We start from the raw sequence: 16092 nt of genomic DNA on the forward strand, positions 1-16092 counted from the left end.
GAGCCCTCTAACCGAATGGTTGGTCTTTGTGTTATAGCCAGCCTCTATTCTGGAACTGTGTACAGGCCTACTGTGAGTCATTTTGTTAGCATAAACTCACATGTGGTCTGAGGAGTCCAGCATGAATAACAAAGATACTGCTGTTACTAGGGAACTGACAAGGGTTTAGAAGCTCCCTCTTAAGAACCAGGGAAATAAACCAGCCAGATTCATTATTATGGAACAAAAAGGCTTACTTCTACCGTTTTGCTATCTGTTTTCTGTAAGTCTTAATCTTTTCTTCTGAATTCTTTTCTTTTATGTTTGATTGAATTTTTCTAGTTTACCTTTATTTTATTCTTTCCCTGACTTCTTTTCTGTATATTTTAAAATTATTGTTAGTGGTTACTCTAATGATTATAGTTAACATCCTAAATTTATAACAGTAGGTCACAAAAACTCTGCTCCTATACGTCTGTGCATCCTCATCATTATATTTTTGTTAACATAGATTATGTCTTTATGCACTGTGTGCCCATTTGATTAGATTGTATTATATATTGTACTACAATTATTGTTTTATCCATGTCTTTTAAGTCATAAAGTAAACACGGAGTTACAAACTGAAAATATATTAATAGTGATACTGGCTTTTTAATTTACCTATGTAGTTAGTTTTACTGATGCTACTTTTTTTTTTTCTATGATTTCAAGTTACTGTCTAGTGTTCTCTTCCATTTCAATCTGGATGATTCCTTTTAGTATTGCTTCTATATCTGCTAGTGATAAGCTCCCTTAACTGTTGCTTATTCTAGAATCTTTTATTTTCTTCATTTTTTGAAGGTTAGTTTTGCATATATAGCATTCTTGGTTGACAGGCTTTTTCTTTCAGCATTCTAAAAATATCATCCCAGCCCCTCCTGGCTTTTATGCTATCTGATAAAGAATCGACTTTTAATCTTACTGAGGATTTTTGGTAACTAATGATTTGCTTCTCTCTGCTGCCGTCAAGATTCCCCTTTTTGTCTCTGGTTTTTCACAATTTGATTATAATGCATCTCAAAATGGTGATTTCTTTTGAGTTTATTCTACTTGGATTCTTTGAGCTTCTTGATGTGTAAATTCATGTCATTCATCAAATTTGGGATGCCTGTCTGTGTGTGTGTGTTTATTGCTTACTTTAGAGATTCATATATGCATATTGAACTTAATACAATCTGTGATCATAGTATATACTCTCTTCCAAATTAGTTGCTGACCCTTGAATAACACAGGCTAGGGATGCCAGGCCTCTGCAGTCACAAATCTGTATATAACTTCAGTCAACCCCCCACATGTCTTCAGACTCAACCAGCTGTAGATCATAGTATTTAGTGAAAAAAATTCACATGTAAGTGGACTTGCTCAGTTCAAAGCCATGTTGTTCATTTCCAGTGTATATCTTCTAGTTTTGTTTTTACTTTAAAGAGCAAAAAACTTTAAAGGTATAGGTGATCCATGTTTGATTGAATTAGTGCATATGGGATTAGAGACATGGAAAACCTATTATGAAGTTACATGCACATTTTTGACTGTGCAAATGGTCAGTGTCCCTAACTCCCACATTGTTCAAGGGTCAACAAAGTTTTTTTTTTTTTTTTTTGAAAAAAAAAATTGTCCTTTGTATCTAGTGACTCATTCTTTCTGCTCTTGTTATATTTGGAATTTTCTGTTAAAATTTTCCTTTAGCCTATAGTCCTTTCTTTAGCATTTATTGTAGTAAACATGTGCTAGAGTCTAATTTTTCCAGTTTTTCTCTTCACAATAACATCCTTCATTCCCCAACACTGAATTTCCTTCATTTTGTTTTTCCCTTTCCTTTCCTAAGACTGCACTTTCAATTCAGATATCTTTAAGTTTTCTGATTTTTCAGCCTGCTCAAATATGGTGTTGAACAACTCTAGGAAACTTTAAAGATTTCAGTTAGTGTACTTTTTGGCTCCAAGATTTCTATTTGGTTATTTATAAATTCTATGTCTTTATTAATATTCCCTACTTGTTGAAATACCATTCTCCTTTTTCCCTTTTGGTTTCTTTTAGGTCTTTGACCACATGTAAACTTTGACCATTTGTAAGACAGTTGGTATAGGCTTTGTGTAGTAAATCCAGTGTTTTGACTTCCTTAGAGATGGAGAAGGAAATGGCAACCCACTCCAGTGTTCTTGCCTGGGGAATCCCAGGGACGGGGGAGCCTGGTGGGCTGTAGTCTATGGGTCGCACAGATTTGGACATGACTGAAGCGACTTAGCAGCAGCAGCAGCAAGGATAGTTTCTATGAATTTCTACTTTTCTTTTGAATTAGCCATACTCTCTTTTTTATGTGCTTGCTTCATAATTTTTTATTGAAAGCTGGATATGGTGAATATTATTATTTGTAACTCTGGAATATAGTCCCATTTTCTGTAATTTCTTATTGCTGTTTGACACAGGATGTAGTTGTTTAGTGACTATGTGTGGTCACTGAAGTCTCCATTAAGTTACTAGTCAACTAGTGTTTTGACAGACATTTTTTTTTAATGCCTGCAGGTAGAAAGAAAAATTTGCCTTATGTTTGCACCTGAATTCTTTGTTTGTGTGCCAAGGCATACTTTTAGCATTCACCCAGACATTTTATAATTCTGCCTTTTCTTGTACAGAGCTTGAATATCAGCCAGATGTGAAAGCTTAGTGCCTTCTTAGATCTCTTCTGAGGATGTCTGCTTTTGCAGCTAGTCTTCTGGTTTTCCAGTAAGGTAGAAGCATTGCAGAGCTTTTATTCCCTAAAACAGCTTACTTCATATCTCCCGCCCCACTAAGACTATAGGATGTCTCTTAATATAGACAACTGATATCCTTTGCTCCAGGCTTCATTTGCCTTTCAGTGCCTTGTACTTAGCTGTTTCTCTGTCTTGAAAGATTTCTTAGTTAGGTGAAAGACAAAGGTAAACCTTTTCCGATAGTCCTCTAGGGAGCCTTCAGAGAGGTCAAAGCAGGCATCCAGAGTTCTTTGAGAATGAAGTCTTCTCTGCTCCCTCTGGCACCAAGAACCTATATCAGAAATATAGCCTGCTATCTTCAGGACTACTGGGCTTCCCTGGTGGCTCAGGGAATCTGCCAGCAGTGCAGAAGACACTGGAGCCATGGTTTTGATCCCTGGGTCAGGAAGATCCCCTGGAGGAGGGAGGGCAAGGCAACCAACTCCAGCATTCTTATCTGGAAATCACATGGACAGAGAAGCCTGACAGGCTACAATCCATAGGGTAGCAAAGAATTGGACATGATTTGAGGTGACTGAGCACAGACACCATCATCAGGGCTATCACCAAGCCATTGGGGTTGGGGAGAGGAGAGATGAAGCAGAGATAAATTAAAATGCCCCAAAGCTTTCCTACCAAGTGTTCATTGCATTTTTTGATCAAGCATTTGCTTGGTTGCAGTAAACCTTTGACTGTTTCCCAGATTTCTGGTAATGTTTATTCTAACCAGTTTTCCTGATTTTGTTTGTTTTCCTGTGTTTCTGTAAAGAAATTGCCTTTAAAGTTTGCTACCCTACCATTTTCTTACCATTACCTACAAAGATTTTTATGGCCCATGTGAATGTGACATTTTTGATACACAGGCCTTCCCCATCCCCAAGAATCCTTAATCTATCAATATGAATGTCAGCAGGGACTTTACCTTAAAAATAATGTCATTAAATATTTTGAGGATATGAAAGTGTTCTTCAGAATTGTGCAGCATACTGTCACATTCTAGTAGCTTTGGGTATCAAAATCAGTTTTATATTATGGCAGACTTCTACATTAAATCTTGAAGGACAAATTTATAGTTGGACAGTGCTGTTACTACTATTAAGATCACTCTGAAACTTCAGTTACCAAATTGAGTTCCTAAATTTGTGGTACCCTGGGATATCAAGTGAATTCACAAGGTACCCTGGGATGCCAAGTGAATTTTCCTTCACTGCTATATTAATAAATACTATAGGAAAATCAATATGGAATAAAAAATAATGGTGGCACTTTTCAATCTAATTCCAAAGTTTGATAAATTGTACAGTGCCCAGTAGGTACACACATCTCATTAGGAAGTGATCATGGTTATTTAAGAATGAAATATTACTTTTCAGTATATTGTTTTGTTAATAGTTATTAATTTGTTTTAATATCCTATGAAACAGAACTGTTCGGTGTATCATTTAGACTACTAGCACAATGAAAAAGTTGAGATACTAGGCCACTGTGAAACCGAAAAGCTTGGAAGCCTCTGGCCCAAACTTTCTATTGTATTTTAAATGTTTAAAGTATTTATTGTTTAAAGCATTTATCTTATGAGGTATCACTTTGCACTGGTAAGAATGCCCATCATCAAAAAATCTGCAAACAGTAAATGCTGGAGAGAGTGTGGAGAAAGGGAACCCTCTACACTGTCTTGGGAATGTAAACTGGTATAGCCACTGTGGAGAACAGTATGGAGGTTCCTTAAAAAACTTAACAGTAGATACCATATGATCCAGCAGTCCCACTCCTGGGCATATATCTGGAAAAAAACCATAATTTGAAAAGATTCATGCACCCCAGTGTTTATTGCAGCACAATTTACAATAACCAAGACATGGAAACAAGCTAAATATCCATCAACAGAGGAATGAATAAAGATGTGTTACATATAAACAAAAGAACAGACTTTTGGACTCTGGGAGAAGGTGAGGGTAGAATGATTTGAGAGAATAGCATTGAAACATGTATATTACCATATGTGAAACAGATCACCAGTTCAGGTTCAATGCATGAGACAGGGTGTTCAGGGCTGGTGCACTGGGATGACCCTGAGGGACAGGATGGGGAGGGAGGTGGGATGGCGGTTCAGGATGGGGAACACATGTACACCCATGGCTGATTCATGTCAAAGTATGGCAAAAACCATTACAATACCGTAAAGTAATTAGCCTCCAATTAAGTAATTTAAGTTTGAAAAAAGTAAAAAAAAAAAGTGTTACATATAAACAATGGAATGTTAGTCAGCCATATAAAAGAACAAAATAATCGCATCTGCAGTGGCATGGACTGACCTAGAGAGTGTCATGTGCGTGCATGTGTGCTCAGTTATGTCCAGCAGCTGCAGCCCGCCAGGCTCCTCTGTCCATGGAATTTTCCAGGCAAGAATGCTGGAGTGGGCTGCCATTTCCCACTCCAGGGAATCTTCCAACCCAGGGATTGAACCTGCATCTCTAGGGTCTCCTGCATTCGCAGACAGATTCTTTACTACTGCGCCACCTGGGAAGGCCATAGACTATCATACTGAGTGAGAAAAGCAAATATATGACATTGCATATGTGGAAATGAACTTACCTATCAACCCAAAATAGAAATAGAGTTGCTGGTGTAGAAAACAAACTTACCAGGGAGTAAGGTGGGGCTAGGGATATTGGGAGATTGAGATTGACATATATACACTACTATATATAAAATAGGTAACTAATAAGGACCTATTGTATATAACACAGGGAACTCTACTCAATACTCTATAATAGCCTATATTGGAAAAGAATCTACAAAAGAGTGAATATTTGTATATGTACAATGATTGACTTTGCTGAACACCTGAAGCTAGCAGAACATTGTAAATCAACTATACTCCAATAAAAAATTTTATAAGTAAATATAAAGCATTTATCTTTCCAACCACATCCTCTATAACTCATATCACGCATCTTCTGTCACAATCTGATTTGTGCACGGTGCCTATTAAATGTCTTTGACATATATATATATATCTTCTTTTTTAAAAATCAAAACTGGAATATAGACCTGTGAAGAACAATGACTTTGTCATCTACCTACATGTACTCTTAATCCCCATCACAGAGTACTTTATACATTCAGTTCAGTTCAGTTCACTTGCTCAGTTGTGTCCGACTCTTTGCGACCCTGTGAATTGCAGCATGCCAGGCCTCCCTGTCCATCACCAACTCCCGGAGTTCACGCAAACTCATGTCCATCCAGTCGGTGATGCCATCCAGCCATGTCATCCTCTGTTGTCCCCTTCTCCTCCTGCCCCCAATCCCTCCCAAGATCATTCTTTTCCAGTGAGTCAACTGTTCTCATGAGGTGGTCAAAGTACTGGAGTTTTAGCTTTAGCATCATTCCTTCCAAAGAAACCCCAGAGCTGATCTCCCTCAGAATGGACTGGTTGGATCTCCTTGCAGTCCAAGGGACTCTCAAGAGTCTTCTCCAACACCACAGTTCAAAAGCATCAATTCTTCAGTGCTCAGCTTTCTTCACAGTCCAACTCTCACATCCATACATGACTACTGGAAAAACCATAGCCTTGACTAGACGGACCTTAGTTGGCAAAGTAATACATTCAGTAGATACTTGGTAAATATTATTTGATAATAAGGCAGGGACTGTACTTATCTAAGTTTCCCCACCTAATGGCTCAGGACTGAACATAATATTCAAATCTTAAGAAAGATTCACTGATTAAAATATAGTTGCTAAAGTCTTTTTAGAAAAGTAATAAAGCTACATTTTAGAAAATCAGTTGGTGTGACTGGAAATTATTTTCCTTTTCTAGTCTAGATGGCGCCTCTTCCTAACTCTTTAACCTTTTTTTAGGTCTCTCCATGTTCTTCATTCACTTACTTTTAGTGATGTAAATTGAGCCTAAAAGGAAGTATGTTAAGATATTTTGTTTTTTTTTTTTTAATTCCTTTAATTATCTACTGGACTTTAAATTTGGAATTAACTAGAAAGAGAAATAGTAGTGGTATTAATAAAGGATTAGACATGATAATGAATTAGTCTAGATAAGTAGTTGGAGTATTTTTTGCCCTGACTTTTTACTGCATGCTGTTATTTATGGTTTGTCTCATTTACACTTGTTTCTTTTGCAGTGCTATGCTTAATAGTACTGAACTTTACAAATTACTTGGATACAAAGTATGATTGAATTTTTTAGTCCAAAATTTCAAGACTAGTTTCAAGTTTTTATAAAAGATTTCCTCAGAATTTAAAAAAAGTTACTCAATTGTACCAAGTTGAAATATTGAATTAGTAAAATTGACATAAAATAATTTTTCCAGAAAGTAAGAGAAATTAAAAAATATTTACTTATTTTAATGAAATTCATAGCTATTGCTTATGAACATTTACTTCTTGGCTTTGCTTGTTTTTAAAATTTCATATTATGGGTTATAAAAGTAAAAAGTTTAATTTCAAGCTATTTCTTATATGGTTATATGCAGATGCAATTGTGTTGCCTCATAAAAGAAAGAAACTTCTATATACTTAATAAAGATCTTAAATGTCTCCAGGTTTTTCCCTAAATGAAAGCAGGTGTTGAACATTGTCATCTCCTAATACATTTAGATTACTAAAATATTTAATTATTTACCAGGATTTGAAGTAGTAACCAGATGTTTTCAGTTTTCCCAGGATGACTTTTACATCCAAACATTTACAGTGGAAGTGAACTAAGTTTACCACCTTAACAATAACAAAAAAAGCAAATAAAACACACAGACACAAGTTGTTTCTTTTGAAGCAGAATTGAAATGATATTCATTAAACTTAAGTGAGCCTTCATACTTTACAGTGAGATAAGATTTCCATAGCCAAACCAAAAATAAGTTTGAAGTTTTCCCTCATGCTTAGCCATCTTTATTAGGACGTATTTGAAGTAATACACAAAATTTTCTGGTTTTAAATATAATTTTACAATTTTTAGTAAATATACCTGAGCTGCCATTATCAATATCCAGTCTATAGAACAGTTTTATTACATATATTTGAAGTGTATAATTTGAGAAGTTTTGTTATATATTTAAAGTTATGAAACCATTACCACAATTAAGATAATTATATACATCATCTCCAAAAGTATCTTCATGTGCCTCTGTGAAACCCCTCCTTCTTGCTCTTTTCATGCTTTCTTTCCCCATACCTGTCCCCAGGCAAATCACTGGCCTGTTTCTGTCACTAGATATTAGTTTGCATTTTGTAGAATTCTATATTAATTGAATCATACAATGTATACTTTTGGGGGGGAAATCTGGCCATTTTCACTCTGAATAATTCAGAAGAATTGCATATATCAGTAGTTCCTTTCTGTTTATTGTTGGTAGTATTTAACTGTGTGACTATACCATAACTTTTTTATCCATTCACCTGTAGTTGATATTGGGGTTGTTTCCATTTTGCACTTTTTTCAAATATAACTGCTAATAACATCCCTGTATAATTTTTGTGTAAACATGCATTTCACTTCACTTGGATAATACCTAGGAATGGTGTAGCTGGATCACATGGTCGTCTTCTGATAATGGGTTCTTTATCCACTTTTATATTTGGAAAAGCTTCATTTTTGAAAGATACTTTCAGTAAATTTAGAATTCTAGGTTCATGGTTTGTTTCCTCGGTACTATTGCTTCTCTGTCTTGCTCTCATTGTTTCTAATGAGACATCTGCTGCTCTCCTGATCTTTGTATGTACATGTCTTTTTTCTCTGGTGGCTTTTAAAACTTTCTTTTTATCATTTGTTTTGAGAAATTTAATTATGTTATGCTTTGGTGTAATTTACTTATTTTTCTTTTGCTTACTTCTTTTGAACTTCTTTTGAACTTCTTGGAAAGTTTCAAGCACATAGTTTTAACCATATTTGGAAAATTTTTAGTCATTATTTTTTCAAATGTATTTTCTGTTCTCTATCCTCTCTACTTTTCATGAAGGTCTTTAAGTACTCATGTATTAGGACACTAGAAGTTAAACTCAGAGCTCACATATGTGTTGTTTTGGGAGTTTTAATTTGTTTTTTTGTCCTGTGAGTCTTTCCTTTCTATCTTCTATTTTTGATCATTTATATTGCTCTAGCTTCAAGTGCACTAGCCTTTTCTTTTGTGATGTGAATGTGCCACCAATCCCATCCAGTTGTTTTTTTCTTAATCTCAGACAATGTAGTTTTCATCTCTAGAATTTTTTATTTCTTTGATGTCTCTCTTCAACATTTTAAACAGAATATATTTATAGATAATGTCTGCTAATCATAATATTTATATCATTTTTATTTTTTAAATGAGTCCTACTTTTCTGTTTATTTGCTTTCATGGTATGATAGGCAGAATATTAAGAATGACTTCCAGAATCTCTCCCATGTGAATATGATGGGGCATCACTTCTGTGATATGGCAAAGGAGAGTTTTACATATGTGATTAAGGTTACTACTCATTTGAGTTAATGTAAAGGACAGTTATCTGGATCAGCTTAATACAGTCACATGAGCCCCCCCAAAAAGCAGAAGAATTTCCATTATTATTATTAAAGCTGCTCAATAAGATAGTGTGTTGGGGTTTGAGAACCAGGCTGGAGGCCGTCGATCTTCTCCAATATTGCGGGGAGTTGATGAGGAAGCAGTTCGCCAGTGCCCTAGATTGCTGAGCTCTCGCAGATTGCGTCCCCCCTCGAGCGCTAGCAGGGTCATGCTGGCTTCGCGGATGGCACGCGCCTCTTTGGGGGCCCTGCGCATCGCCGCGTGGGCAGCGGGAGCGCGGCCCGGAAAGGGGTGCACCCGCGGGGCTCTGCTGCCGCCCGCGTCCGGCTGCCTGGGTTTCCTGGCTGAGCGCTGGTGGCTGCTCCCGGCTGCGCTTGGCTTGCGGCTGCCTGGGGCTAGCCCGCGAGCCCACTGCTCAGGCACGGAGAAGGCAACCCCCCGGGCCCACGACCGGAGAGGAGGCTGCTGTTGAGGCCCGACGTGGCCAGTGGGGCCCGACGAGCGCCTCCAACCTGTATGAAAACCCATGGACAATCCCAAATATGTTGTCAATGACGAGGATTGGCTTGGCCCCAGTTTTGGGCTATTTGATTATTGAAGAAGATTTTAATATTGCATTAGGAGTTTTTGCTTTAGCTGGGCTGATTTGTTGGATGGATTTATTGCTCGAAACTGGGCCAGTCAGAAATCAGCTTTGGGAAGTGCTCTTGATCCACAGAAGAAGTAAAACTCTCACTGTTTGCAGACGATATGATCCTCTACATAGAAAATCCTAAAGACTCCACCAGAAAATTACTAGAGCTAATCAATGAATATAGTAAAGTTGCAGGATATAAAATCAACACACAGAAATCCCTTGCGTTCCTATACACTAATAACGAGAAAGTAGAAAAAGAAATTAAGGAAACAATTCCATTCACCATTGCAATGAAAAGAATAAAATACTTAGGACTTTACCTACCTAAAGAAACTAAAGGCCTATATATCAAAAACTATAAAACACTGATGAAAGAAATCAAAGAGGACACTAATAGATGGAAAAATTACCATGTTCATGGATTGGAAGAATCAATATAGTGAAAATGAGTATACTACCCAAAGCAATCTACAGATTCAATGCAATCCCTATCAAGCTCTCCGCTGTATTTTTCACAGAACTAGAACAAATAATTTCACAGTTTGTATGGAAATACAAAAAACCTCGAATAGCCAAAGCAATCTTGAGAAAGAAGAATGGAACTGGAGGAATCAACCTGCCTGACTTCAGGCTCTACTACAAAGCCACAGTCATCAAGACAGTATGGTACTGGCACAAAGACAGACATATAGATCACTGGAACAAAATAGAAAGCCCAGAGATAAATCCACACACCTATGGACCCCTTATCTTTGACAAAGGAGGCAAGAATATACAATGGATTAAAGACAATCTCTTTTAACAGGTGGTGCTGGGAAAACTGGTCAACCACTTGTAAAAGAATGAAACAAGATCACTTTCTAACACCACACAAAAAAACTCAAAATGGATTAAAGATCTAAACGTAAGACCAGAAACTATAAAACTCCTAGAGGAGAACATAGGCAAAACGCTCTCGGACATAAATCACAGCAGGATCCTCTATGATCCACCTCCCAGAATACTGGAAATAAAAGCAAAAATAAACAAATGGCATCTAAATAAAATTAAAAGCTTCTGCACAACAAAGGAAACTATAAGTAAGGTGAAAAGACAGCCTTCTGAATGGGAGAAAACAATAGCAAATGAAGCAACTGACAAACAACTAATCTCAAAAATATACAAGCAACTTATGCAGCTCAACTCCAGAAAAATAAACGACCCAATCAAAAAATGGGCCAAAGAACTAAATAGACATTTCTCCAAAGAAGACATACGGATGGCTAACAAACACATGAAAAGATGCTCAACATCACTCATTATCAGAGAAATGCAAATCAAGACCACAATGAGGTACCACTTCACACTAGTCAGAATGGCTGCAATCCAAAAGTCTACAAGCAATAAATGCTGGAGAGGGTGTGGAGAAAAGGGAACCCTCTTACACTGTTGGTGGGAATGCAAACTAGTACAGCCACTATGGAGAACAGTGTGGAGATTCCTTAAAAAATTGCAAATAGAGCTGCTTTATGACCCAGCAATCCCACTGCTGGGCATATACACCGAGGAAACCAGAATTGAAAGAGACACGTGTACCCCAATGTTCATCGGAGCACTGTTTATAATAGCCAGGACATGGAAACAACCTAGATGTCCATCAGCAGATGAATGGATAAGAAAGCTGTGGTACATATACACAATGGAGTATTACTCAGCCATTAAAAAGAATACATTTGAATCAGTTCTAATGAGATGGATGAAACTGGAGCTGATTATACAGAGTGAAGTAAGCCAGAAAGAAAAATACCAATACAGTATACTGATACATATATACGGAATTTAGAAAGATGGTAATGATGACCCTGTATGCGAGACAGCGAAAGAGACACAGATGTATAGAATGGACTTTTGGACTCTGAGGGAGAGGGAGAGGGTGGGATGATTTGGGCGAATGGCATTGAAACATGTATACTATCATGTAAGAAATGAAGTGCCAGTCTATGTTTGATACAGGATGCAGGATGCTTGGGGCTGGTGCATGGGGATGATCCAGAGAGATGATATGGGGTGGGAGGTGGGAGGGGGATTCAGGATTGGGAGCTTGTATACACCTGTGGTGGATTCAAGTCATTGTATGGCAAAACCAATACAGTATTGTAAACTAAAATAAAGTAAAAATAAGAAAGAATAAAAAAAAAGCTGCTCAGTTGTGTCTGATTCTTTGTGACCCCATGGACTGTATAGTCCATGGAATTCTCCAGGCCAGAATACTGGAGTAGGTAGCCTTTCCCTTCTCCAGGGGATCTTCCAAATGCAGGGATTGAACCCAGGTCTCCCACATTGTGGGCAGATTCTTTACCAGCTGAGCTACAAGGGAAGCCCATGAATACTGGAGTGGGTAGTATATCCCTTCTCCAGTGGACCTTCCCCACCCAGGAATTGAACCAGAGTCTCTTGCATTGCAGGAGGATTCTTTACCAACTGAGCTATGAGGGAAGCCCTCCCTGGCCATTGGAAGGAGGGAAAATCAGAGAGATATGAATCATAAAAAGGATTTTATGTGCCCATGCTGACTTAGAGATGGGGTGGGGTCACATGACAAGGGATGCAGGTCATCTCTAGAACTTGAAAATAGACCCTGGCTGTCAGTAGCAAGGAAGTAGGATCCCTATTATTATGGCTTCAGGAAACTAAATTCTACCAATAACCTAAATGAGTTTAGAAGCAGGCTCTTCAGAGCTTCCAGGTTACGAGCCCAGCCTGGCAGACACAATGATTTCAGCCTTATGAAATCTTTAGCAAAGAATGCAGACCCTCCCACTCAAACTCAGGCCTGTAGAACTATTGGGTAATAAATGGATGTTGTTTTAAGGTATTATGTTTGTGATAATTGGTAATACAACAATAGAAAACAAATATACCTGGTAATCTCTGAATGAATGCCAGACATTTTGAATTTTAGCTTGTTAGGTGCTGGGTATTTTTGTATTCCTACAAATATTACATATATTTTTGAGCTTTATTCCAGGTCACAATTAAATTACTTGGAAACAGTTTGATCTTTTGGGTAATGCTTTTTTTAATCATTATTTTTTTGAATTATTCCTGGTAGTGCTGGGTCTTCATTGCTGCACACAGGCCTTCTCTAGTCATGGCGAGCAGGAGCTACTCTTTGTTGTGGTGCCTAGGCTTCTGTTTATGTGGCTTCGCTTGTTACAGAGCACAGGTTCTAGAGCCCACGGACTTCAGTAGTTGTGGCTCGAGGACTTAGTTACCCTGCGGCATGCAGAATCTTCCCAGGCCAGTGATGAAACTCCTGTCCCCTGCTTTGGCAGCTGGACTCTTAACGACTGGACCACCAGGGAAGTCCCTGGGTAATTTGGGACCACAGCGTTGTCTAGTCTAAGGGTAATTATTCTCTGTTCCTGAATCAAGACTGAACACTTAGTCTGAGGAACCTTCTGTACATCTCAGGAATTCTGTCTCTGGATAGCTGTATTTTTTCCTTTATGCTGGCTATGAAGTCTAGCCCTCTCAGTGCAGTCTCAATACTCGTTTCTGTCTCCTTAATTCAGGTAGTCCATTTTGGCTACACCTGAGTTCCTCCTTTCTGTACTGATGTTCATTAGCCTTTAACACTTTTTTTTTGTACTCTTTTTTTTTTTTTTTAGTTGTTTGAGTTGAGAGTAAATACAGACTTTCTTTACTTTGCTGAAAGTCCTTTGGTTACTTTTAAATAATTAAAAACTTTAAATAAAATTAAGTTTTAATTATTTAAGTTTAATGGGACAGCTTTTCCCAGGAAATACTCTTCCTAAAGTGCTTGCTAGATGCGGTATCTAAAATTTTAATACTGAAGAACCATTTAAAAATTTTAGTACACTAACTCTAGCCCAAATGATGACAAAGCCATATCTCCAGATGGCTAAGCTCAGAGGTCCTCAGTTTCATTTGAACACCTTTCATATGTATTTGCCTAAGGAAACTACAATTATTTTATGCTTGGATAATTATAGCCCATTATTATTTGACTAAACTGTTAAAGTGAAAAGATAATGTTATTTTACATCTCAAATAGAACAGAAATCCATCTATTCAACCTCCTGAAAAAAAACCTATAGTCATTTTCTATATTAACTGTGCAACTATTGAAAACAACTGTTATTCACATAATCAGATTTCCTTGTTTCTAATTTCTGTATGTCCGTTTTAATAGGCATATTATTTAGCTTTATATTTGCCCTCCCACTTGTTTTATCCACATAATTCTGTAATTCTTCCATGTAATTACAGAAGTGACTAATCATATACACTAGAAGATGATGTTAGTTTTGTTCTGTGCCCCGTAGACAGCTTTTGGGAAGCACTTCATTTTATAAATTTTTTTATAGTTGTCTTAAGTGAGAGTTTTTAATAAGTTTTCTAAATAAAGCAAGAAAGGGGATAGTTACCTCAAAGGATCTCTGGGAGAAGAGATTTTGTTATTTTAGCAAACATTTCCCTCCCTATTTCTTAATAGTTAACAAAGACATAATTCTGTGTGTGGAGAATTGATGTTTTCTTACTTGATACTTACATATGCTGTAGGTACTTTGGAAGTTCGTCTTATGGGCTGCCAAGATATCCTGGAGAACGTCCCCGGACGGTCGAAAGCAGCATCCGTTGCACTACCTGGTTGGAGTCCAAGTGAGACCAGATCATCCTTCATGAGCAGAACGAGTAAAAGTAAAAGCGGAAGTAGTCGAAATCTCCTAAAAACTGATGACTTATCCAGTTCAGTAATCAGATTTTTTTCTTTAAACAATCAAATAACAAATTAAAGTCCAATACTGAGGGCTGAGAGGTGGGGACAGAAGAGTGAGAAGAGTGAAAGTTGGACAGCAAACTTTAAAGTTAAGATTTCCATAATTTAAAAGATCAGAAACTGTAATGACAGGAGAACTTAAAAGGCTACAAAATTTACCATACTGAAAATGTTGGGAAACTGAATGACATAGAGCATTAATTTCTTTGGAATAATGAAATACTGAACACCACTCTTTATGACAAACTCTTTGTGTCACATCTTAATTCTTTAAATGGAATAGTGACACGTCTAAAGTAATGAAGAAATTTTGATAAATAACCATGTTAAATTAGGATTATAGCCTAGTGTCTGAGAAGTAAACTGAAATGGGGGAGTGGGCAAAGGTGGTAAGAATAAAATACAAGAGGTTTATGAAGTACTTTGGAGATACTCTAAAGTAGTCATAAACTATGATATAAATATATAACTGGTGGGAAAGGCATGTAACAATTCAGCCTAGTACAGTATATCTGCTTTCCTGTATATGGAGAGAGACTTTAGGAAAAATGTAAAAATAAAAATCGTTTAGGGTAACAACCTTAATAAATAGCAAATGTAGAGGGAGAAAAACTGGGTGATTGATAATGATATATAAAAATACACCCACACATACATGTGGCAAACGACTACTGGCCACCTGTCAGTCCTTTCAGTAATTTTCTGATGTAAACGAAATAGCAGTTATTATTTATATTTTTATAAAACACAAAAGACAACTTGGACGGGTCTAGTAGGTGTGTGTATGTGTGTTTATATACAGCTAGCTGTTTAAGATTTAAAAACTTCAGTAGTGAGTAAGAAGAACTTATTTTCAAAGTATCATAAGACTTTTGTTGACATTAAACAGTGTTATTTCTATTTTAAAGGTTTTAAAATTCTTAATCAAATTTTAAATTGGAATTACAGATGATGTCTGTGCCGTTTTGAAGCTGGACAATACTGTGGTTGGTCAGACTAGCTGGAAACCCATTTCCAATCAGTCGTGGGACCAGAAGTTTACACTGGAACTAGACAGGGTAAGATGAGAAACTTTTTACCTGAATTTTCATTATATTTATAATTCATTTTTCATGCATATTTTATGTTTTAGAAGAGTTTGATAAATTTTATTCTTAACAGAATCCAAGAAGAACCTAGGTATTTTTGACATTTCTCATCTGATGAGGTATATATAAATCTACCTTATCAGATTGCTGCAGGAGCTTTCATTTGTGCAGTGATTTGAAAATATATACTTTGTACTAACCTGAAAGATCAACAACCAGGTGAGATCTAATATTAAACAATTTTTTGAATTTTAATAATGTGCTCTCTAACCACTAAGGAGAATTTTCTGACTCACCACTTGTGGGTTATATTATC

At 36.9% G+C, this 16092-nt stretch overlaps 1 protein-coding gene and 1 pseudogene across 3 annotated transcripts in view; both read left to right on the plus strand.

The window, feature by feature from the left end:
* Positions 1-16092, plus strand: part of PKN2 (protein kinase N2) — a 142918-nt gene that overhangs the window by 84478 nt on the left and 42348 nt on the right. For all 3 annotated transcript variants that reach the window (XM_069596799.1, XM_069596809.1, XM_069596813.1), the window contains exons 7-8: positions 14472-14657; positions 15637-15746. In XM_069596799.1, coding sequence (XP_069452900.1) covers positions 14472-14657; positions 15637-15746 — 296 coding nt within the window. The remainder of the gene's footprint in view (positions 1-14471; positions 14658-15636; positions 15747-16092) is intronic.
* On the plus strand, positions 9477-10935 carry LOC138443823 (cardiolipin synthase (CMP-forming) pseudogene; annotated as a pseudogene).

Source organism: Ovis canadensis, chromosome 1 (genome assembly GCF_042477335.2).
Source record: "Ovis canadensis isolate MfBH-ARS-UI-01 breed Bighorn chromosome 1, ARS-UI_OviCan_v2, whole genome shotgun sequence".
Classification (NCBI taxonomy): Eukaryota; Metazoa; Chordata; class Mammalia; order Artiodactyla; family Bovidae; genus Ovis; species Ovis canadensis.